This window comes from Rhyacophila brunnea, unplaced genomic scaffold, assembly GCF_057557595.1.
Source record: "Rhyacophila brunnea isolate RB1 unplaced genomic scaffold, BYU_Rbru_1.0 scaffold_3, whole genome shotgun sequence".
In the NCBI taxonomy this organism is placed as follows: Eukaryota; Metazoa; Arthropoda; class Insecta; order Trichoptera; family Rhyacophilidae; genus Rhyacophila; species Rhyacophila brunnea.
The window spans coordinates 6173484-6197684 of record NW_028232965.1 but is presented as its reverse complement, the minus strand read 5'-3'; the positions used below and the strand labels follow the sequence as shown (position 1 = coordinate 6197684).

Below are 24201 nucleotides of genomic sequence, written 5' to 3'. Positions count from 1 at the left end.
AACGCCGATAAGGGGTTAGAAGGTTGAAGGAGCCGCCAACTATATGGCGCTATTTGGACGCTAGGACAACTGGACGCCGTAAAAGATTAGTGAATTGCATGAAAAAATACACTACATTACGATCTTAAACAGCAATCACTCAACATGACTCGAATGTAGAGTATTTCTATGTAAATTAATGATTAGTGTTTAGTTATTTACAAATTTTATTTTTATGCGATTCATGATACCCACCCGGGTAGATGATGCGCTTTCATTTAGGTACGAATTGTATACTCTGCAGTCATATTGCGCAATAATATTTACAAACAGAGCAATATTACGCATTTTTCAAAATATAAAATGTTAACAAACCCTTACTGAGAGAGTGAGGAAGAGCTCCATCTAGAATCGAAACAAATCAATGCCACGGATATTCCACTGAAACAAGTCTTGCGTGCGACTGAATACCGAGTAGGACGGAGCCAAGCCGCAAAGATTTTGTTTTATTTGTTTAAATTTCACCATCCTTCATGACGAATATTCTCAGAACTTACCGGACATCTCCTTAATTGCGTCTATGAGAATGAATCAGTTATAACCAATGTTTGCATAAACAGAGAAACCATAAAAATATGAATCATAAAAATAAATGGGTACACAAAAATATTATAATATAGATACAATGACAACAAGTAGAGAATAATACAACGCAGCTAGAAAATTCTAAATTTTCATCTGATTTCTTTCAGTTATAAATAATAAATAACTGTGTTTTACGTTATCATTTTCCTTCTACAGACCTTTGCGGTGTGAAGATATCTTCGGTCTTTCTTGTGAGTATTATTCGGATTGGATTGGATTCATTCATATTGATTAAAAACAGAGCATGTTAAGGCGAGAATAGAACCCGCGATCTATGGAATACAAGCGTTCCACATTCTATTCAACCGTGGTCGTAAAAAATTGTCTACGTTCTTATTAAACTTCGTATTGACTATATAACCCATCATAGTCGTGTTTCTATACAATGATTAACGTGTATTCTTTCACTTTAACTTAATTCAATATTTTATGAAAAGATATCCAGTAAAAAATATGAAACTAATTAAGTACCAACTCATATTTTCACTTGTATTTTGATGTTTTAGCGACAGTCTTAATAATATTATGATACTTACTAATACTTTAAAAACCAGAGGGTTGGAGCGGATCCTTTTTTGAGTTGCTCCGCTCCAGCTCCGATCCGGGGTCTAATACTTGCTCCAGCTCTGTTCCAGGGTCTGCTCCGCTCCGGGTAAAAAGTTTTAACAGAGATTATAAATATGTAAGTACTTACACAAATGTTAAAATTTAAAAAATTAAGTAGTTTTGAAATAAGGTTTATTATTCGTCATTTTGGTTACCTATTAATTATATTAAACAAAATAGCTGACAGCAAATCATCTTTAATTATCTGCCTCTTCTGTCAAAAAAACTGAGGTTTTTTATCATTCGGCCGTATTTCAAATAATTCTAGTGTTGCAAAGTGTGAAATATAATATTTTCATTGGATTTTAGGACGAAAAAATAATAATAAAAAAACATCCGGAGCAGTGGAGCACTACATATTGTCGGTGCTCCGGGTAAAACCCCATTGCTCCACTGCTCCGTGCTCCGCTCCAACCCTCTGTTAAAAATTCATCAGAAATGCCTACACCAAGGCGATACTCAATCAATGATAACTTTAAATATAAATAGTAAATATCTTTTTTTGTTTAGTCCTATTTATCATACAAGTAGATTTTATGAACGAGGCCTATATATCGCAGTTATATAGTTTTATTGCATGCTTTTAATTAATTAATACGATCTTCTACCCAAATCAGTAACCATATGAATTCTTTTAGAAGAAAAAGAATAAAAAAAACAGGTACCTACTAACTGATACAGAGACGTCCCTAAGCAAAGTGCCGCCATTAAGTACCTAAAAAATTAATAAAAATAACATTAGTTATTGACATTGAGAAAAAAATATAATATGGCCATTTTGATCACAGAATCCCAGATCTCTAAATCAACAGCTGCTTCTTCGAGTGTGTCGATAGTTTTGTGTACCTTGGTTCCCTGGAAAGTCATTGATACAAAACAAAAACTGAGAGTCGTAGCAGTAAATCGTTGCTACTTTCATCTTCAAAATCAACTGAAGTCGAGTATCCTCCCCATTATAAAAAAAAAAACAAGACTTTGATGCGATCAATATTGACCTAAGAGTCTGCCTTACATCAACGTCGATGAGTTTGCCCTCGATGTATTCGAGAGAAATAATATACTTGAAGGAGACAAAAGATAACTGGAGCTTTGATGGGGAAATGGAGGAAGGAACCTACCCCGGGTCGTTAAGCTACTGGTGATGACCGGATGATAAGAAAATATCTAGTTTAACAGTTCATATTATAAACCAGATAAGTTCACATTCCCGCTCCAATACGTAGCATAATGGACCTTTACAAGTAGCATAACTAATTTTACCGAGATTCATGCAAAGATTACGATGAAGAAGAGACAGAAAACCACACCATCGATCCAAATATTTTTGATGATTATTGAATATACTTACAAAAATTTTGGACATTACATACTGATTTCAGGCGCATCTGCGTGCGATAAGAAAATATAAGTCGTACATACCTTCAAAATTACTTTGTGATATCATAGGCATGGCCCCCACATCTTGAAGCGGGCCACCCTACCCATCGCTAGGGTTTAAAGCAGCGGGACGCTCTACAAAATCGTTCACTCAGATAAAGTTTAAGGATATTCGATGTATGTTTAGCGATTTTTTTTGTAGTGTTGAATAAATCCACTTGAATTATGGAGTTGTCGAATTCGACACACGATAATCAAAAATTGCATCACACAACTAGATATTTTAAAATGTTAATACGCTTCAAGTAAAATAGCGCCTTTTTCCCATTAGGGCAAATTTGTGATGTGTGTTTATCTCACTTATCAGTTCAACCCGCCACGCCAGAGCCCGGGCCCCCAGGCTAGAGCCCAGTAGGGGCCATGATCGTAGTTACATTTTTACCTTATATTGTATTATTATGAGACCTGGACCAGGTCTCAAAATATATAGAGCTACTCAACTATTCGCGAACATATAAATCTCCTAAAGAACATTCCCATATATCGCATACTCTACCGCTTTCCTCCAGGCTGACTGATCCTTTGTGCCCCTTATCCTGTCATCGACGCTGGCCATTTGCATCACTCTTCACAATATCCTTCCAGAGTATTCGTGGTCTACCGATTAATCTAATTCCTCATGAGTTCCCAAAAAGGACCTCACCCCAGCTTCACACACGGATCCGTAAGTAAATATTATTTTTTATGGTTTATTAATCACACATACTTTACTTATTTTTTTACATAATAATGTGTATACCTACGAACTTCGCTTATTCAAGTGAATGCAACTTAACAATTTTGATGAACCGGTAATTTTGCAATATGACAAAATAGTATGTGCATCAATTGAACATTATTAAAGCAAGGTTACTCGTTATTCGTGCCTAAGGGTTAACACAAATTCATATAAAATGAGTAGAAAAAATATTTTCATCAGAACACATTTGTTCACCAACTAGAACAATAATCAATATGGTAAGTTATATTATTCTACATTGCTAATAAATTTACCAGTAGTTCAATATTTTATGTACCTACAGTAAATTCATACCTACCATTATTACAAACCTATATAGAGGTATGTAAATTTTTTCGGAACACTCTGGAAACAATCGCTTTTCTTACAAACTTGATTTTAGTTCCTCAATTAATATTTAAGGATTGGACATTGTTTTGTTATATGTACAATATACTTATGCGAAATTACTAGCTTTACTAGCTTACTAGATTACTAGCTAGATCGCATATTTAATACCATGTTTAACAAAAATATGGAAACTGCCACTTTTGTTTCTAAGTCATAATATTGTCTACTTACTTTAAAAAAAATCGTAAATCTAATGTTGTCAAGTTATAATAGACAAAACATATATGAAACAATTATAAACGCCAACAATCAGATATTGGTCCATGATAATTGATATAATAATTATATCAGATTCAACTAAAATATCTCTTTAAACACCACCCAATTACGATAAATACCAAATCATTTATCGATTACTTGTGTTTGTACCTATACCCTAATAATTGTGATTGTCTTGATTTTCCATTGCTCACCTGCTTTCTTGGGGTAAATCTACGAATCTACTCAAGTATCAAGAAAGTCTATCTTCTTCTTGTTGTGCCATCCCCTAGCGGAGGTCGGCCGCCATCGAGGCGATCTTAGCTTTGTCGTCTGCTACCCGGAACAGTTCAGTGGAGCTGCATTCGTACCAATCACGGAGGTTCTTAAGCCACGAAATGCGGCGCCGTCCTCTGCTACGCTTTGGAAATAAGGAATTTTGAGGATGTGTCTATACAGCCACATCTCGGAAGCTTCAAGTCTCCATAATAAGTCTATAATCATAACATCTCTTGGTTTAGCGTCCATAATAAGAAAGTCTATAATCTTCATAAATTGTCTTAATAATCATTTATCTCCATTGCTTTTCAGAAAATACTGTTCGTGTTCGCCCTCTTGGCGGGCCTAGCGCACGCCACACAAAAAGGAAATGAGCAGCCTCCTCCTAGGCCGCCACCGCCGCCACCAAAGATCGCCTTCCACCGTACCAGAAGAGACGCTGATTTATTGGAACTCCCCAGATCCGATGCCCCTTATCCGGAAGGATCCTTGCCGTACCCACCGGCAGAGCCCCTAAAACCGTACGCTCCAGCGGAAGAATACGGACCACCCCCACCTCCACCACCGCCACCACCCCCAGTAGTGTTGAAGCCGTATCCTCCAGCTGAAGTATATGGACCACCACCTCCTCCTCCTCCCCCACCACCACCACCACCAGCAGTGTTCAAGCCTTACCCCCCTGCGGAAGTTTATGGACCACCACCCCCTCCTCCTCCCCCACCTCCACCACCACCTGCAGTATTCAAACCATACCCGCCAGCTGAAGTGTATGGCCCACCTCCACCACCACCACCCCCAGCAGTGTTCAAGCCTTACCCTCCTGCGGAAGTATATGGACCTCCTCCTCCTCCACCACCACCACCACCACCACCACCCGCAGTATTTAAGCCATATCCACCAGCTGAAGTGTATGGCCCACCTCCACCACCACCACCACCTCCACCACCCCCAGCTGTGTTCAAGCCTTATCCTCCAGCTGTAGTGTATGGACCACCCCCTCCTCCTCCACCACCTCCACCACCACCACCGCCACCAGCAGTCGTTTATGGACCTCCCCCACCCCCTCCACCACCACCACCACCACCCAAAGTGTTCAAGCCATATCCACCGGCTGTAGTGTACGGTCCACCTCCACCACCACCGCCGCCTCCACCACCCCCACCACCACCTCCTGCAGTATTCAAGCCATATCCTCCAGCCGAAGTTTACGGTCCACCACCCCCTCCTCCCCCACCCCCAACAGTCTTCAAACCATATCCACCAGCCGAAGTTTATGGACCACCACCCCCTCCCCCCCCTCCTCCACCCCCAGCAGTCTTCAAACCATATCCACCAGCCATAGTGTATGGACCTCCCCCACCTCCACCTCCACCACCACCGCCACCACCGCCGCCACCAGCAGTATTCAAACCCTACCCACCCGCTGAAGTCTATGGACCTCCGCCACCAACTCCACCACCCCCACCACCTCCAGCAGTTTTCAAACCTTACCCTCCTGCTGAGGTTTATGGCCCACCTCCACCACCTCCACCCCCACCCCCACCACCTCCAGCACCCCTTGCCCCTTACCCTCCCGCTGATGTATACGGACCACCACCACCAAAGCCTTTCGAGACCTATGGACCCCCTCACTAAGATAATAAATAGGTCACAAAAATATAATAATTTGTGAGTAATTAATGTTCACGCATTTAATGCGCAACCTGTGAATATTCACAAAAAATGTAAATTAGTAGAATATTTTATATTTGTAAAAATAGAATAAACTACCAACACAAAAAATACTATTTTATGTTTATTTTTGATGTTACCTCCATAGAAAATCTAAAAAAAACAGAAACAGTTACCGACAAAATTGCCTAATAGCAGTGGTAAGACATAATAAATTTTGCTTAAGTCTCATTCGCTGCTTACTAGATAATGACTTTTTAATTACCACCTTTAAAATGCACGTTAATTACATCGATCGGCCGCCTGGTCATTACGCGCCAGGTGTGTCTTCAGCGTCCAAAGTATTAATTACTATTTAAAAACTTCCAATAATCCACCAGATTATTTATTCAGTTCTAGTTTTTTTATTTTAGGTTTCTTTCATATACCACTAAAAAAATATTACATGTTATTGAATATAATCTTATTATGCTACATCAGTACATAATATTAACTTATGATTAATATGACAATGTGTGCAATAATTAGTTCATACAATTTGTCCCCATTTCTTAAAAAATAATAACACATTTTACAAACTACACTTTATGAGCTTATTGTATGTCTGTTGTCAGTATATACATATTTTGGTCCCATAAGTTCATCGTTTAGATTTTAGAATGACTACAATTTATATCTATCAGATCATCTATAATATGGATTATTAAATTATTTTGGAATGATTTAAATTAATATGGCCTGACCATAGGTTTATTAAATTACTATCGAGTGTATATTATAATAATAATGAACTAATTTCATGTGAAACATCGACACATCAGAGTTAGTTCGATGAACACTTTTTGTTGTTACAATTTTTATATAATGACATTCTATTGACCTCATAAATTGTTTCTGGCTTCGAAAGATAGTTTTACAGGCTTATCAGGTTTATTTATTACAATGGAGATTATACCTAAGTCTTCGCTTTTCCAAGAAATTTGAAAATTACGCACCAGCTGAAAAAAAATTGAAATATGAATAAAGTAATGCAAATCAATCAATATGTTTTACACATGTACATAATTAAAACAAACTTAATCATACACAACAAAAATATTGAATACTTTGTGCTTGGCCAGAGTGAACGTGCGGATAGAAGGGAGGAATGCTACGAATCCGTGGACCACAAAAAGAAGAAAGGTATGTCTAAGGCCGGGAATATACGGGCAACTTCGTGTTGCTACTGCTGGCAGCAAACGAGCAGTCGACTACAGCAACTCGTGCTGCCGTGATCTGCAGCAAATGAGCTGCCGACCAAGGCAACTTATGCTGCCGTGCTTGGCAGCAAATGTGTCAGCGGGAGCTGGAGTTTACGAACGAATCTCGACTCATATCCAAAATGAATGTTGAAGGCGAAGCTGTGATGTTTATGAAAGTGTTGTTGCTTGTGCTTTTAGTACGTAAAAGAAGACATAAAAAAACTCTCAGATTTTGGATACATCCTATCATGTCTCAAAGGGCTGGGCATGGTGAATTTCATACTCTATTTATGCAACTATGTTACATTTTAGATTCCAAATGCGCTCATAGTTTTTTTTATGTCACTTATAAAAGCGTCCGTATCAAAATTATTGTCGTCCATATTTGGCAAAAACTCGGACTGGAATGACGGTGCGCATGACTAGGCGCCAGGCGGTGAGAGAGGTGGGAGGGGGTGAGTTGCTATACCGGGCAGGTAGAGCTGCCGAGTGTATTTTTGACGCGGTGACAATTTAACTACCGCAACTCGGCGGTTCCGGGCAGCGCGTCGACTGCAGCTGCCGAGGTCGGCAGCAGTGAGTTGCTGTGTGTGCGTCCGTTATGAGTTTTGTATGAAAAATTGGGGATCTCCGAGTTGCCACTGCCGGCAGCAGCAACACGAAGTTGCCCGTATATTCCCGGCCTAAGAGCTTCTGGCTGGAGTTGGGGCCAATAACTTGTTGATTAAAACAAAAACAACCAACCTTCATAATTGTAATTTGCATGTTTTGTTCAGCTAATCGTCTCGCAATACACATTCTCGATCCATGTCCAAATGGAATGCAAACAAAAGGATGATTTTGTTTATAAAACTCGCTTCCTCTTACCCATCGCTCTGGTAAAAATTTCTGTGGTTCGTCAAAATATTTTGGTAAATTGCATGCTACAAGGTTTTGTGTCACAGCAACTACCTAAAACATTGGTAAGAATTTTTTTTTATTATTTCAAAATCAATCAGTAGAATGTTATTTTTACAATAATAACTTACTAAATGTCATGTTGTCATTGTGAAATCAAACTTACAATAATATGTAAGGGTTTATTTTAAAGACTTTGGACCGTCTTATCATTATTTAAATTATTTAGCAAGCGCATGAAGCATAGTTAAGTTGGTAAACTCCAAAAATATTAAGATCGCTCAGTTGCCATTCGGATTTTCTAACTCCAGCAATTGCGGTGATTTTTTATTTTCATTATCATTATCAATTACTCGAGTGCAGTTATAAACAGTTTTATACAAATTTCACAGGATTTTTCAACTAAATAATAATGCCAAAGTGTTTATTGTCTGCTTATCTACTCTTCGTGACGGATTGTCTTTTTTTTATACCTTGAAAACTGGAAAATAAATTTTCTGCAAATGAAACCGTAATATGAAGTCACTTGTCGTTAACTTAATCAGTGGACCTGTGGTCCTTTTTTCGCTTCAATTTCAAACATGTAGGTTTTATCTGTATGGGAGAAGGATTTTCCAACATCTTTGGTGTATTTAGAGTTATCACATTAAAAATACCTTGATAGGTGAGGTTGACCACGAGTCGTTTCGTTATAGCTGTAAACCAGGAGTTTATCACTGGAATAAAAACGCGTATTATCTTGGAATATGGAATGCACTTGGGGTAATCACTCAGTGGGATTGTGATTAATTAAACAATGCAGAGCCAGTTTGATTTTTGTTTGAAATTCGCATCTCGTGCTTCAGTGAAAATAATGAGGCGATAAAGGTCAAATAGCGGCAAACGCAACCGCTTTTGTATTTTTCTACCTGATAAGATATCAGTTATTCGTTGACCATAATATTAGCAAGCATCCGATTCAAAATATAAGTTCTCCCGGGTTGTTTTTGAAGCTAGAGAACATGTTGTAATCTCAAACCCCTTTCAATATGTTATAATCAATTCCATAATCGTATATAACTATCATATAAAAGTGCTTTGTTAAAATATTAAGTCTGTATAAAAAACTAAATACCTCCAGAGGACCTAACCGTAAATGAAATACGTATTATCAATTAATTACCTACCACTCTATTTCCTCGAAACGAAATCATAACGCATAGTTTCTGCCGTAAAGCACCATAAGTGATAAGGTTACAGTATAAAGTATATTATTTCTATAAGTATAATAATTAGCATCACTTACACCTTTCGGAATGTGATATCCAGACAAAACAATATCCTGGGTTAGTGAACGCCCAATTCCTATAGCGACAGGATTCAGTCTTAGGCTTTCCTTCAAACATGCTTTCAAATATGGCGCCCTGTTCAGAATATCAACAGTGACAGTATCTTCTGGGTTTGGTAAAAGTTCAACGGCTTCTTTGTAAAGTACTTCTTGAGCACGTGGATTTCTCGCCAGATGATATAAAGCAAAACTGGTGGTAAATGAAGTCTGAAAATTCATTTCAATATGCTACATATTAGAATAATTTTATTATAGTTAAAAAAAAAAATAGGATAAAAAATTGATATAGGTACATAACATATTATATTCTTTTTGGTACTACAACAGGCCATGAGGCCCAATGACAGTAGTGTAGTAATAGAAATGAAACGATCACAAACACCCAAGCTTTCAGAAAATCACAAATATTTTGTGACCTCATTGGGAATCGAACCTGGCGCCCCCGGATGGAAGGCCAGCGTCTCACACACTGGACTACGAGAACCACATTAAGTTCCACCCTGAGCAACTAAGCTAACCGAGTTAGTATAGTGACCGTCTTTGAAGCTGTGGGTGGCAGGTATCACGCGACTGGGAAAAAACTGCATCTTGTTTTTTTAAAATGGACTGAGCGAATGGTTAACAACCATTTCTCATAAAATAAATATGTTGAAAACCTCTACTCTGTCGAGGCCCATGGTGAATAGCAATTATCTTTGTTTTTATTTTACACATTAAGCGATTGTATTAAGACTAATTGCCACAATATCATTAATATAACATGACAACGTGCTACAAGGCTATGACTTGTTGGTGGATAGAGTAGAAGAGGACCTCAAAACTCTCGGTGTATCCAACTGGCAAACATGGGAAAAGAGATGGTGGAAAGCAATGTTGGAGACAACTAAGGCTGACACTGGATTGTAATATCATAAATAATATTACTATACAATATACAATATAAATAGCGTCGTGGGCTCCAGGTTCGAATCCTGGGTCTGGCAAGTACACATATTGTTTTTCAATTTGTGTATGAGTCAGAGTATGTACCTAATAGGTTGAGCAAGTGGCTGACATCCATTTATCGTAAAAACAAAATCTGTTAATACAAACCTCCATGCTGTGGAGGCCCCCATATGATCATATTAGGATTGGACATGGTCGAAAAAAAAATATATAAATATTGTACAATCAAACTTTTACTGGTAGTTTTATACACCAGTAGCGAAGACTCCATACTAGGCGATTATTTAAAGCCTACCTTCATAAGAGAAATATTTTTTAATTTCATATTGACATTTATATATTATATAAATGTCAATATATTAAATATATTAAATATTATATAAAAATAATTTATTCAATATGCCAACGACATCTATCGCATAATTATGTAGGAATGTACCAATCTTTTCATCAATTTTTATAAGCACCATCTATGGCATCTATCGAAAGTTCAAAAAAATACGCCACATCCTCTCTTCAACATTGTTTTGTATGGATTATTTTCTGGTGAATCCGAGCATTTTTTTGTATTCAGTTTATGTCAATTTGTATTAGTTTATGAAACCGCTGTATTTGTTTTCAGAGCACACAATATAATAAACCCTTGTTATGTAGAAAGTATAGAACTGCATAATTATAAACAGAAAGGGAATTACCGTATCTATTCCAGCCAGCAGCAGATCAACAGACATTCCGACAATATCTTTCAGATCAATATCTGAATTAGAGAGATAGGATTCAAGTAGAGATGGCTCCCTATCTTTATCATCTTCTTTGTGTACATTATCATTGTAAAAAGCCATTTTTTGTGACACAAAATCCACCGCCACTCTGAAACAGCAAAACAAATATGTTATTGCTGAAATATTTTATTCAGGATATTAAGCGGAACATAATATGTTGGATAAGTGGATTAACAGACTTTTTATTAAGAAAAACAACATGTGATTTTTGCCAGACATGGGATGAAACCAGCACCCCGGTTTCAGCAACAAGCAGTGTACCTATTACGCCATCATTGGACACAGTTATTTAGAATTAGTCAGTTATTATAAAAATAGCTATGACACCATAATAAAACATCTATTTTACTTTTAGAATAAATCTTTTAAACATAAATTTTGAAAAAATTCACTTTTATTATGAATTAATAAGTATTTGAAATTTACCGTTTTTACCGTTTATAGACACAAACATAGACCCCTCCAAACCAACCCGCCCCGCACCACACTCAGCCTTAATCGTGCAAACCACAAGGCTCTACGTTCGGATGTGAAACATCAGCTTTTTTTTGCGCCTGGGAATGTCTCAGGAGCGGATTCCCAAGACTGAGGTCGCCATATACTCAAGTGTGTTTTGACTGATTTTACAGACAAGTACCCATGGGAGAGACGACATGCCAGGACAGTGACGTCACGAGGCCAAAATGAATGACGAAGTGTGACATTTTGGTATTATACGCCCCATGTTAAGTGAAATTTGTTGCTTGGGTAACCAACTGTTTTCAAACTAAAATGTCGCATTTGCGCTGTATGCTGAGGAATAATAAATAACATATGAATACAAACAAAATCACATCGACATATTCGACGTGTTGCAGTCGAGACGAGTTTAGATGTGCGACTTGGCTTATAATCATATGAAACTGATGATCAAAAGGAAATCAAAATAATCGAATTCCAGATAACCAATGTTCTACTGTATTTGCAAACTTGTAGCATAGATAAGTTTTATTATATCTATAAATAGTCAACCAATAGTAGACCTGTCACTGAGTGGTAGTGCAACCTCCAATAAAGTATATTATGTTAGATTAGTTTACAACGCAATATTTCATTTACTTTTCTGTCTTTATACCTCGGGTCTGAAGAAAATTACAAAAAATCCTACATTATAATATTATGTTCAACTTGAATATATTATAACAATACTTTCCATAAAGATTAATTATCTGTATGCAAATTCAAATAATGAAAAATAAATTCTACATTCCATGTAGTGATAATACTACTTTTTTATCACTCAAAGAGAAGAACATTGAAATCGTAATGTATATATCAAGTACCATGTAATTAAACTTACGGTACTAACGCGAATTGAAACTGTCCGCCTTCAGCAGATGACTCCTCTGGAGCACTAGACGACCTAACCCTCGACCTTCAGTCTATTAATCAACTGGACTTGTAAATTGGCGAACAGCGCTCCTGTTAGCTATCATTATAAATATTATAAATCCTACGGTCTACATCGCAGGATCTGTCGGCGAAACAAAGTTAAAAATAATAATAAGATATAGAATTACGCCAAGAAGCTCAGTGACTGCCGGTAGACCGTGTATGTAGATCGTAGGTAATAGTATGCGTAAGAGATAGTGGTCCGTAACCCGTAAGAGGGAGGGCGACAGCTAATTGGAGGCTGCAAGCGGACGATGTTTCTGTGAATTTTGGCAGGCCTGTAAGCAAGCCCCTGATTCTGAAAATATTCGATAGTGCCCCTCGAGACCTTAGAAAGCCACGACCAACGATGTTTATGGCCAGAGTTAGAAATTACGAAGAAATAATTATTGTAACCGTGTATGTTTAAGTAAAAGAAAAATGAGGCTATATGACAACGAGTCGCAGTCAAACCCTCGGTAAAATCACAAAAATATATAATACGTGCATCAAAATAAATAGTGAGTTTAATTCCTGGACCAATTCAGTACTCTTCTTGGGACGTTAAGTTTGTGGCCATGAGGTGATCGCATTTTATATAGTGTCAGTACCTACATATTATTTAAAAAATTGTAGAGAGTAGGTAGAGAGTGCTATGTGGTTTTATCATTTTGTTGGACAAAACAAAAACATATTCATTCGATAGCATGAATAAAATATAAGTAAATAAAGTAAATTATGTGCATTTATATTATCACATAGACTAAAAATGAATATCAATTTATTTAGTTTCAGCAAAATGATTTGAAATTCAAATTATTACAAAAAGTAACATTCTTTTCGGGTGATATCGTTCTTTAAAGTTTTTATTGCAAGATAAAATTATTATTAGACATTTTCGTATTTAAAGTATTCCACAAAAAGCTACCTACTACCTATTCATAGAACCAAACACAACATAGCACCAGCTCTTCACAATGTTTTATTTGATTATTAATTAGCAGTAAGTAATGTATCATTATTAGACGTGAGCTGGTTAAGCTTTCATAAGCTTTCTTTGGACAAATGTCCATGATTATCCTGTATCAACACTGGCTTTCAAGCATTACTCTTTTCGAATATTCCATGTTGCCAATGTGGTATGTACACGCAAAGGTTTGCAATATCGGGATTATAAAATAATTTACAGTTTTTACATGTTGTTGTCGAAAATAACACATTTTGAACAAAGAGTTTGAACTATTACTATAGGGACTCATAAACGCAATTGCAACCAAAATACAACACTGACCACATTATAATGTTTTTCTTCTTTATTCTTCTTGCCGTTACAAATCTGTATGTCATGGCATACATTCCCATCTAGGCTTATCCAAAACCGTTTGGATGATTAAACATATTTAGTAGTTTAAAAAGTTTGAAGAACAATAAAAAATTAATAAACACAATTATTATGCATGATCGTATACAACAGTTGTAAATTTCTGTATTCTGGATAAATGTAGAGCAAACTTTTTTGCAAATTGATTTTGTCAGCCTTCTGAGATTTCACCTAGGTCTTGCCGAACTAATCTAGCCTTGGCGCTGGATATAAATACACTAAATTGACGGAAAAATATCTTGACATTAATAATGTTAAATTATCATTAACTTACTGTTCGAGATATTGCTGTGCATTGCAAAGTTTTCTATACGCGGGTGTTATATATTTTAATGATTCAGGAATATAATCTGTCTCCATTGTGCAACTGTTGGAAGTGATAGTGGCGTGTATTAGCTTCGATGACAGCGAATCTGGCAACAACTCCTCCGGAGTGAAACTACTCAATCGGACGTCAAATGCTATTATACACAATACTGTAAAAATAAATGAAAAAGCACATTAGTCTCATAAAATACACATAAAAGAAAAAACCATTAATTAACCTCTCATCAGAAAATCTACTCCTCTTGTAAAATTCGAAATAAAAATACTAGATATAAATATAGGAGTATACATAATATGACTTTTATCGTACCCAGTTATACATAATACAGTACTCCGCCACCCCAAAAACCAGACAAGTGTCCAATTAGTGAAAACGGCGGATTATAGTGCATACATACAAAACATTGTAAAAATTAAGACAGGCATTTCGTAAAAATATTTTTCATTGGGAAATTTGTACTAGCAACATACGGGTTTTTATGATCAAAATCAATTGTGTATTAAATTATAAGTACATAATATTAATTATAAACCAAGTTTATTAACTACATACATATTAAACAGTAAATCACTTAACACAGCCGCTTGTTTAGTGTTGTTTGTTTTCTCTGAATACTGTTGGAAGATTGTGTCATCTCGTAATTTATGCAACATGATGAATGTGTTGACGGTTGCATTATATTCCTCTGCCCATTTAATGGTAACGCGTCAGTCCCAGCCAGTGCATCTTCTGATTTGACTGTATGAGCTGCGGTCGGTTGACAATTATTATTGCCTTTATCCTCAGAATTCAAGCCTCTTGATATATTTATGAGCTCGTCTTCAGTCGGAAGTAGCGCATACTCCTCATAAATTTCTGCTATCCATTCTTCTAAAACATTTCGCGTTAGCTGTGAGTTTTCAGTCACCCTCTGAATCAATTCTTCTAATGGAACTAAGTCTTCCGGATCCGTTTTCATTATCTTGTTTCATAGAGGGTCACAGCTTTTTTCACGATTAAGTCATTGCTCGTCCCGGTAGGTTGTTCCATGCTTCGTCGTCGACGGCGGACAACTGATATAGGCAAGCAGCGGGCTACTAAATTTTACATACAAATACCGGCGAATTATAGAGTTTGATTTTGTGATTTTAACTAGTAAAAATAACGGCGGATTATAGTAGTTGTAGTATAATCGAGCGGCGGATTACTGAGAGTACTGTACATAGGAAATTGCATTTACATTACATAAAGCAAAAAAGATATTTTTATGAAGAAAAATGTATTTTTGTTAATAACAGAGTTTGTTGATTGCACCAATGTAATATTCACTTTGGAGTCGTCCATATATGATGTCACTCCCTAAGGATGGGATCTGATATGATGTGACGATTTGTGATGATGGGGGTTAGAGGGGGATGTAGAAAATGAGAGGTCACAAATCATTAAAATAGCAGAATTTAAAGTGGGATGAAAATTTTCAACGAAATTGTGTTGTAACGAATGGAGAGGGTGTTCAAAAATGTGATGTTGTTTATAATTACCTGTCATTTTTATTGTTACAGCAGGTTCCACTCCCTTGCTCTCTATCTAGCGAACATGATAAATTAATATCGTAGATTTAAAATGTTGCCCAGTCCGTTTGAATCGTATGTTGTTGAAATATCAGTTAACCATATTTTTAATGATAAGAGAAATAGAAGAACTAATATAGTAATTTTTCTCCATTTTCCTATTCTTGTTCTTATTAAAAAAAAAGTACATAGAAATCATATTAAGTTGCTTACACTGTAAATTCAACCTCGACAGCTCTAACAAAAAGTCACCATCTGGTTTTCCTTTGTCTGTTCCGCTGGATCTATGTCTGACCCTTTGCACGAATTCATTCACCACAGAATCTGTGATTCCGATATAAGCTTGAGCATTCTTCGGACTTGATAACGGTTTTTGAAATAAGCTGCGTATTTGCCACCATTCTTCTCCATTTCTGTGGGACAAAAATTGACATTAAACCACCATCATTTTTAGTGATACTTTCATTTAATTAGGTCAACCAACAGGATCACACACAGAAAAATACAATATGATTAGCAGAGATACAAAATAATAGAATAAGTGATGGTCCCAATAACAGACAGAAATAGAAAGCAGAATAAAGAGAAAAACAGATAGTAGAAGACAAGCAATATCTTTTTTTTTTTCTTTTTGACCATGTCCGATCCTAATAGGATCATATGGGCCTCCACAGAGTAGAGGTTTGTGTATTGACAGATTTTTTTGTTTTTTACGAGAAATGGATGTTAGCCACTTGCTCAACCTAGTAGGTCCATACTCTGACTCATACACAAATTGAAAAACAATATGTGTACTTGCCAGACCCAGGATTCGAACCTGGGACCCTCGACTCTATAGGCCGGCATTTAAGCCACTCGGCCATCGTGAGTGTAAGGACAGGCAATATAAAAAAAAAAAATTGGAGCAACTAAATTTAAAAGAGGCAAGAGAACAAAACAGTTCCACTCGATCATTATGAAGATTCATAGTTTTACAAAACCGAGCCAACTCACAATATTACTCTAGATTGGTTTTAAATGTTTGAACTTTTCAGTTTTCAGATGTGAGGGTGAATATTGACGGTAATTGTTATATTATTAATAATTAATTTAAAGAAAAATAATTATAAGATAAAAAGAACTTTTTATATACCACGTTTTTAAATTTTCTATTGAATCATAAACTTGACAATTCTATGTATTAGTAAATCTTTTTTTTGTACTTGATAGAAATACTGAATATATTATATAGAACACTGAAATGTCATTTTGATATTTCATATTGATTTCCATAGTAACGCATGTGTATATTAATAATTTAGTTTCTAGGACTGGACACAAACAAGAAAAAATGTGTACTGGACAAACAAGAATACGAGCTAATAAAAACGTGATAAAATAAGGTCAGAAATAGTACGCCAGATTGATAAAGATTCGATTCTAAAACGGTCCATTTGGGAAGAATAATTAGGCGAGTTAACGTGAAGGTTAACGTTAAATATATCTGTAGCATTTGTCAAATGAAACTTTATAGTTACGTATGTTAAGACTGAAAGTAAAAATCCAGAAGTACGCAATCTGTATCAGTGACCAATGGAAGACAATAATTGAGGACAAGTCCTGGAAGAGGAAGAAAAAGAAATTATGTTAAGCCATTCACTAGTTATGTTTTTCTTCACTACTGGGAGACTAAGGTCCATGTCTGCTTCTTGGGTAGAGAATATAGACATCATGAAACGCTTATGCTTGAATCCTCTATGTCCACCATAATTTATGCCCTACGTATAATATTTAGAGATCTTCCAAAATGCCAGAATCAGATTGATATAGGTAAGTACCTAGTTTGTTTGTGGCGCTGTGTCACATAAAAATGTAGAATCAGTTTGATATAGGTAAGTACCTAGTTTGTTTGTGGCGCTGTGTCACATAAAAATGTAGAATCAGATTGATATAGGTAAGTACCTAGTTTGTTTGTGGCACTGTGTCACATAAAAATGTAGAATTAGGACATTATTTTTAACGAGTGAAGGATAAGCATTAAATAATAAAACGAGGGTATACTGGGTAAAAAAAAAAATACTGGGTATACTGACAAGTTCTGAGATAATCGCAAAAAGGACTTTAATTTTTTTTTCAAAGCGTTCTCCCACATAGATTTTTTTATGATTTAAAAACATTTTTTCTACATTATAAAGACTAACCTTTATGGCAAACACAATATACGACATATTACAAGTCCTATATTTTGTATACGCAGAACGCATTAGGTCATTATTATACTTTCTATCAGAATAAAAAAATAACAATATGATTTAATAATGTTTCTATTTTCTCACCATTATAACCTATGCCTTTGTGCGTTTTACCAGGACGTAGAGCGTAAAATTGTATACATTTTGGCATTTAAAACAGAAAAACAGCAAAAACTGAAATAATGCGTTCTGTCAGTATACCCTCGAAAATATCTTATAATAAATAAGACTTCCACTTAGACTGCGAAGCATACTGACAATGTTACAATAAAATAATGAATATCATACGTTGGTAGTAGGCCTCCAGAATTGTAAACCTCAGGTCTCTCCTTTCTATACCTTTCGAGAGCAACGTGAGATCTCCTCTCGGGATATTTTCCAGATGACCTTAAAACTACTTCAATGTCATCGGGGTCGAACACTTGAAGTATATCCACCCCAGGAACAATAGTTTCTCTTACCAAAGGTCCATATCTTTCATAATTTATCCAAGAGTTTTTATGTAACGCATTGAAGCTATATTCTCCTGAAAACATAATTATTAATTCTCATACCATATTAGAGTGAGGATCAACAGTTTTGACAGAAAACTAGACATAGTCGGAGGTACATCTAGTAAGAGAAAGTGATAGTTAATGTTAGTACAGTCCACAGTAACAACCATAATAATAATCACATTTGCCCTGCCTAATTGGTGTGCACTGGAAGAAATCACATGTACGCATGTTCAAGGTTTGTTCCACTACACATGTGAATAAAGATTCAAGTCAAATGAGACAATGTAAACAAGCAATACATCAAATGCCATTTACCTCATACTAAACAATGATTACAACGAGGCATATATTATCGTTTGGTTTGTTCCTTTAAAACGAATAATTGAGCCCATATCCGGAAAACGAGCGTTATCCTGAAAACAGCGATCAGAGATATTGGCAGTTAAACATTTCAGTTACAGATAAACAGCGTGCAATGCGTGGTCAGTTTAGACTGTCTACTGCCACCTTGTTAGAATATCAAAGTAATATTTGGTGAGTGCATGCATAGGTGTATGCCGCGTAATTTAAACCGATTTACCAACAAACAGCGTTATCACGATAACGCTCTTTTTCGAATATGGGGTCAATTATGAGTCCTTCTTTTTAATGTTCTTAGCAACCAATTGAAACTCTTCTCTTGGGAATCAGGTTTGAGACCTTTTTATTAGCTTTCCTGAGCAGAAAATTTGAAGTTCTTATGTCTACCGGGCTACAGATCAATGTTATTCCTTCCAGAATCGGATGCGAGGTGTTCTTTTTCATGTGTATGCAATGCAATTTATGTGGCTTTTCAATCAATAGAATTTTTTTTGACCGTGTCCGATCCTAAGAAGATAATATATGGGCCTCTACAGAGTGGAGGTTTGTATTAACAGATTTCTTGTTTTTACAAGAAATGGATGTTAGCCGCTTGCTCAACCAATTAGGTCCATACTCTGACTCCAAACACACATTGAAAAACAATGTATATTTGCCAGACCCAGGATTCGAACCTGCCGACATGTAAACCGCTCAGACAAAAGTATGCGTCATTTTTGTTTCTCGATTGTGATACGTTACGCTTGTCTAAAGCCGCATTTAGATCAAGCGAGCGAATGTTTGTACTTCTCCCACTCCAGCGAAATTCTTATACTCGCTCAACAAAAAGCGTTTACGTCAAGAGAATTTCGCTGGAGTGGGGGACGAACACACATTCGCTCGCTTGGTCTAAATGCGGCGTAAAGGACTTAAAATGAAAATAACACATTGTACCTATAATATACATGTGTGCGAAGTCTTTTACAGTGGTCTGGTTATGATAGAGTGATTACATGGTGATTACAGAGTAGCTTTCTCTAAAATTGCAAGATATGGTGCGTCCCAGGTATATTTCAACCGAGTGGGACTTTAATTCCGGAACGAGGGCCAAACGAGATGGTTGGTACTTGATAAAACCCTAGTCGTAGTAGGTACCTACCAACTAGTGAGATGAATCATGATCGGCACCGGGTACTTATTTATACATTAAAAAAATCAACACTTTTCATTTGCTAATATTTTGAGTTTTTAAAACGATTATTCGGATTTGCCGAAAATAGTTATCGAAAAAAAAATTGAGAATATATAGGTAGGTATCTATATTATGTAGGTAAATACATCTGTTTATGATTATATTAAAAAAAAAAACATCCGTAGGTAGATACAATTAACATGCTTATGTTATCTATGGTCATAATGAAGATACTATAATATTGTCGTAATACCAACTAATAAAGCGTTATCAAATTTAAACATTGAATAATTTACGATAGATAAGATGGCGTTTTTTTAAATATTATTGTATCTACCTTATAATTAATTATTAATGTTAAACGAATATCTACGTACCTACTTAACTCTACATCATTATCTACACACTTATTTATAATATATATGATAACACATTAAAAGTTTATCACTTATTTATTAAATAATAAGAAAAACGTAATTTATTATTTCTTTCGATTTTTTCGTAAAAGTTACATTCAACATCATCTCATCACTATCAGGTCGATAAGTACCAATTGTCACGACCTCGGACTTCGGGTCTTATACCTAGAGTACCTTTTAGGGGTGTAGAGTGGCCTGAACACGCCCTTGGCCTCGTAGTCAAATAAACTGCACCGAGCCGCACCCTTGACCACCCAGAGGGACGTTTCTTTCCAGAAATAAGTCCCACGGCCCGTGTCTTTGAGGCTGAGGACACGGTTCGTGGAAGACCAGGTGTGAACAAATAAGAAAGTATGCGAGACGACGAATGAAATTGGGCTTCACCCCTTAAACAGTATAAAAAGTGACCAACTGTCGCTAACAATAATGTATGAAACATGTCAGTAGAATGTGTAGACAAAACGCCAATAAATTGCAATACCATGTATAAAGAATGAATGGGAAAAATAACTTGTATTGTAATTGAGAGAGAGGAATGTTAGATAGTGCAAGGAGAAGAAAAAGAGTTGTTAGAAAATAATATGCTGAATGGCAACAATGCCATAATTTGACCGTTGGAGATATTGCAACGTCGCCTTGAAAAAAAACCGTTGAAAGCGATTTTCAAGATGGCGTCAGTGTCGGAAAACAGTCAAGCAATGAACTCACGAAATTTTGTCCTCCGTAAAACAAATTATAAAACAATGTAATAATTATATAACATCCACGTAAATATACCCTGCCGTTATAAAACTAATTCCGGTGCGTTATTTTGCCCAGCCCAAATCCTAAAAAAAAACCATACTAAAGATAAAAAAAAGGACAGTTTACCAGTTACTAACTAAAAATTGTGATACCAGGGTTCGAATTGAACTTTGTCTGAGCTAGACCGGAACCCTGGATTTATCACTACCTACCCAAATTCAATGGGCAACGGTTAATTTATCCTATAAAATATAGATAGAGTATAGGGCAGGGACGAACGCGTGCCAAATTTTCCCAAATAATATTTTTCGACTGTCTGACGTGCCAAGCAGTTTTTCGTGGCGAAAAAAAAGTTTTTAAAAGTTTTCTAAAAAAATAGTTTTTAAGAATTCCATTAAAAAAGTTTAAAAGTTACAATCGAGTTCTTGATATTCTATGTTTCATCGTATTTCTAGCCGAAGGCAAATCTTTAATTCTTTCAATATTTCTGTCTTGTTTTCAAAATTCTCAAAGAGATCCTGGAAGCATTTGAACCACTCTTCTTTAATATTATATTCTCCATCACTGAACGGTTTTCCATTTTTAGAGATTATGTTTGAGTCAAAATAACAAGCAGTTATTATATTTGAATGACTGCCAATAATTAATTGCATAAGATTTTTTGATTGAATATTTTTATTTTTAATTGCCCGATCCTAAGGACCGACCTATACAATTGTATATTTACATTAATCGTAATGATTATCTTGAAAAGGATTTGCCTGCTATTTTTTATACAATGCATTTATGCATGTCGTTTCCGTTTGCGCATCGATTAGTAAACATAATATGAAAAATCGAAGAAAATACACATACCTATGTCGTCATTATTTTTAAAATATATAATATCTACCTATATAGTAGTAATATATTTTCTCTTCAAAATGAAACATTCGCGTTCCATGCAAAATCATCTCGCGTGCCATAGGTTCGCCATCCCTGGTATAGGGCATATGTGGAAGATGCGCCCGCCTCGGAGCTTAAGACCTCAGATGAGCTCGAAAATCTCCAAAAAATCTTCAATAATTAATGATAGTCGTTTTTCATACTTTGATATTATAACGTAGCCTTTCACATATTATTATGTTGAGCTTAATAAAAGCAATGCGATATTCACAGAGAAGATACTAAGTAGAAAGGCAAGTTAAAAGGGCATAATATTAAAAAAAAAAAAAAGTGATTTTTCGGCCGCCCTATATTTTTGAACCCCTGCTTTTGCCCTTTTGCAGTGCACATTTTGGACATGCGGACGGGGCAAACCTATAACCGTTTCCTTATAATTATTTGCTTTCGCCACAGTCTAAAGATTAAAAAACAAGCATTACAAATATCAAGAGTGTAGGTACCAATAATGTGTGGTAAAAGAAACACCAAGGTCTGAGAAAATCGCAGCGACTTGCGCATTGACCGCCAATATTCAAATTTTGTCACTTAAATTGTGATAAGTAGGTACCTGTAACCTACCCATACAATACATAAAAAAATATATTATCACGTTTCGTAATAAATTTTAGATCGATCGTGAAATATGTACCTACAGTATGTGTTACATATCAAGCACTAGAAAAAAGTATATTAGTGGTTAATTTTATTACTTACCAACAATGGGTAAATATTTCCACAAAGTCCCCACTAAAGGCAAAGATAGGGGCCCCGGAATATCTCCGAAATCTTTCAATTTCTGATTTATTTTTTCATCTCCGTGGCTATTTTCTTCACTTACGTCGTAAGGACAGCCTTTGTTGGGGTTTTTTACATGAGACTGTTTTATATCATTTGAAAGACTCGCGCGCGAAATTGTCATTAGAAAAGTAGTTTGCACATTTTTCAAGAAGTTCTTCTCGTAAATGCCCTTGACCATGATTCCTAGAGGTCTTATGACATCCATCGCCGCTAACATGCATCAATATTAAAAGAAAAATGCCGATCAATCAAAATCAGTCTATAAAAATACGATGTATATTCTCTAAAAAATATTGTATCACTTTGCCGATTCACACAACCTCAATGCACAGCGAATTTATATTGTGAATGTAACGACTTACGACTAACGTCAGATACGAAAATCAACAAGTCAACACAAAATAATCAGCAAGTTTAGTGGCCGTAGTTTTGTCTCTTTTTCACTTGTATGTCTAAGAAAGAGATAGCAAGAAAACAAAACTTCACAAAAAACATGACAATCGCAGCTGTAGATACCTACCTTCCTATATCTATCTATCACTATGTTCCCTGCTATCTACCTACCTACCTAAAACTAAATAGTTTAATATGCAAAACATTGGAAAAATAATTAATTTTAAGCATACACGCTTGAATCTAGACAACATAATATTTACCTTTTATAATATTATTTATGTTGTATTGAGAATGCTGATTTTATTGAAATGTGATTCATTTCAATTAGAAAAAAATATTGAGTAGGTACTTACTCAGCACTGTTAATTATTATTGTGTTTTGCTTTGTTTAAGTTGTAAACGAATATTTAAAAATAAAAATTATAATAATAATTGATGTGAGCAGTGTCTCAAATGGGTGCGAATTTTTGTTTAAAATACCTATCTGGCGCATGAGACATTATTTACCAACCTTAATACTAGGAAACGACACAAACGGCTGAGAATGAGTTACGCTCTGTGTTCTCGGAGACCTCCCTCGGTCCTCGGTCAGTAAATCTAGTAGCCGCAACATGGTCATGTTGTGTGCACACTAATTGTATCAAATCGATCTGTGCATTATGATCATCTGCTTTAAAAGAAATGTTCAGCGATACTCACAAACCTTCATTTTTAAATACTTTACCAATTAAATTAAATTTAGGCAGAAAAAAAAATTAAACTAAAATTCTGTTATTAAATTAAAATAGATAATAAATTAAATAATAAAAAAAAAAAATGTACTTTTCTGGGGTACCCATTAAGTTCTATACAACAT

At 35.7% G+C, this 24201-nt stretch overlaps 1 protein-coding gene across 1 annotated transcript; it reads right to left on the bottom strand.

The window, feature by feature from the left end:
• Positions 1 to 6314: 6314 nt before the first annotated feature.
• On the bottom strand, positions 6315 to 23295 carry dib (Cytochrome P450 302a1, mitochondrial). The gene is made up of 8 exons (XM_085952210.1): positions 22866 to 23295; positions 18325 to 18562; positions 16019 to 16218; positions 14202 to 14403; positions 11050 to 11224; positions 9368 to 9616; positions 7930 to 8136; positions 6315 to 6942 (listed from the first exon to the last, which is right to left on the bottom strand). The coding sequence occupies exons 1-8, from the start codon at positions 23164 to 23166 to the stop codon at positions 6826 to 6828; spliced, it is 1689 nt and encodes a 562-aa protein (XP_085808336.1). The 5' UTR covers positions 23167 to 23295; the 3' UTR covers positions 6315 to 6825.
• Between the last annotated feature and the right edge of the window lie 906 nt (positions 23296 to 24201).

What these genes read in the sequence shown, in the direction of transcription:
- dib (XM_085952210.1), bottom strand. Translation starts at nt 23,166, where the DNA reads ATGTTAGCGGCGATGGATGTCATAAGACCTCTAGGAATCATGGTCAAG. An exon ending in GCACAGCAATATCTCGAACA is followed by an intron (nt 11,225 to 14,201) that starts GTAAGTTAATGA and finishes TTGCTGTTTCAG; the next exon opens with AGTGGCGGTGGATTTTGTGT. An exon ending in GATATCACATTCCGAAAGGT is followed by an intron (nt 8,137 to 9,367) that starts GTAAGTGATGCT and finishes CCAATGTTTTAG; the next exon opens with GTAGTTGCTGTGACACAAAA.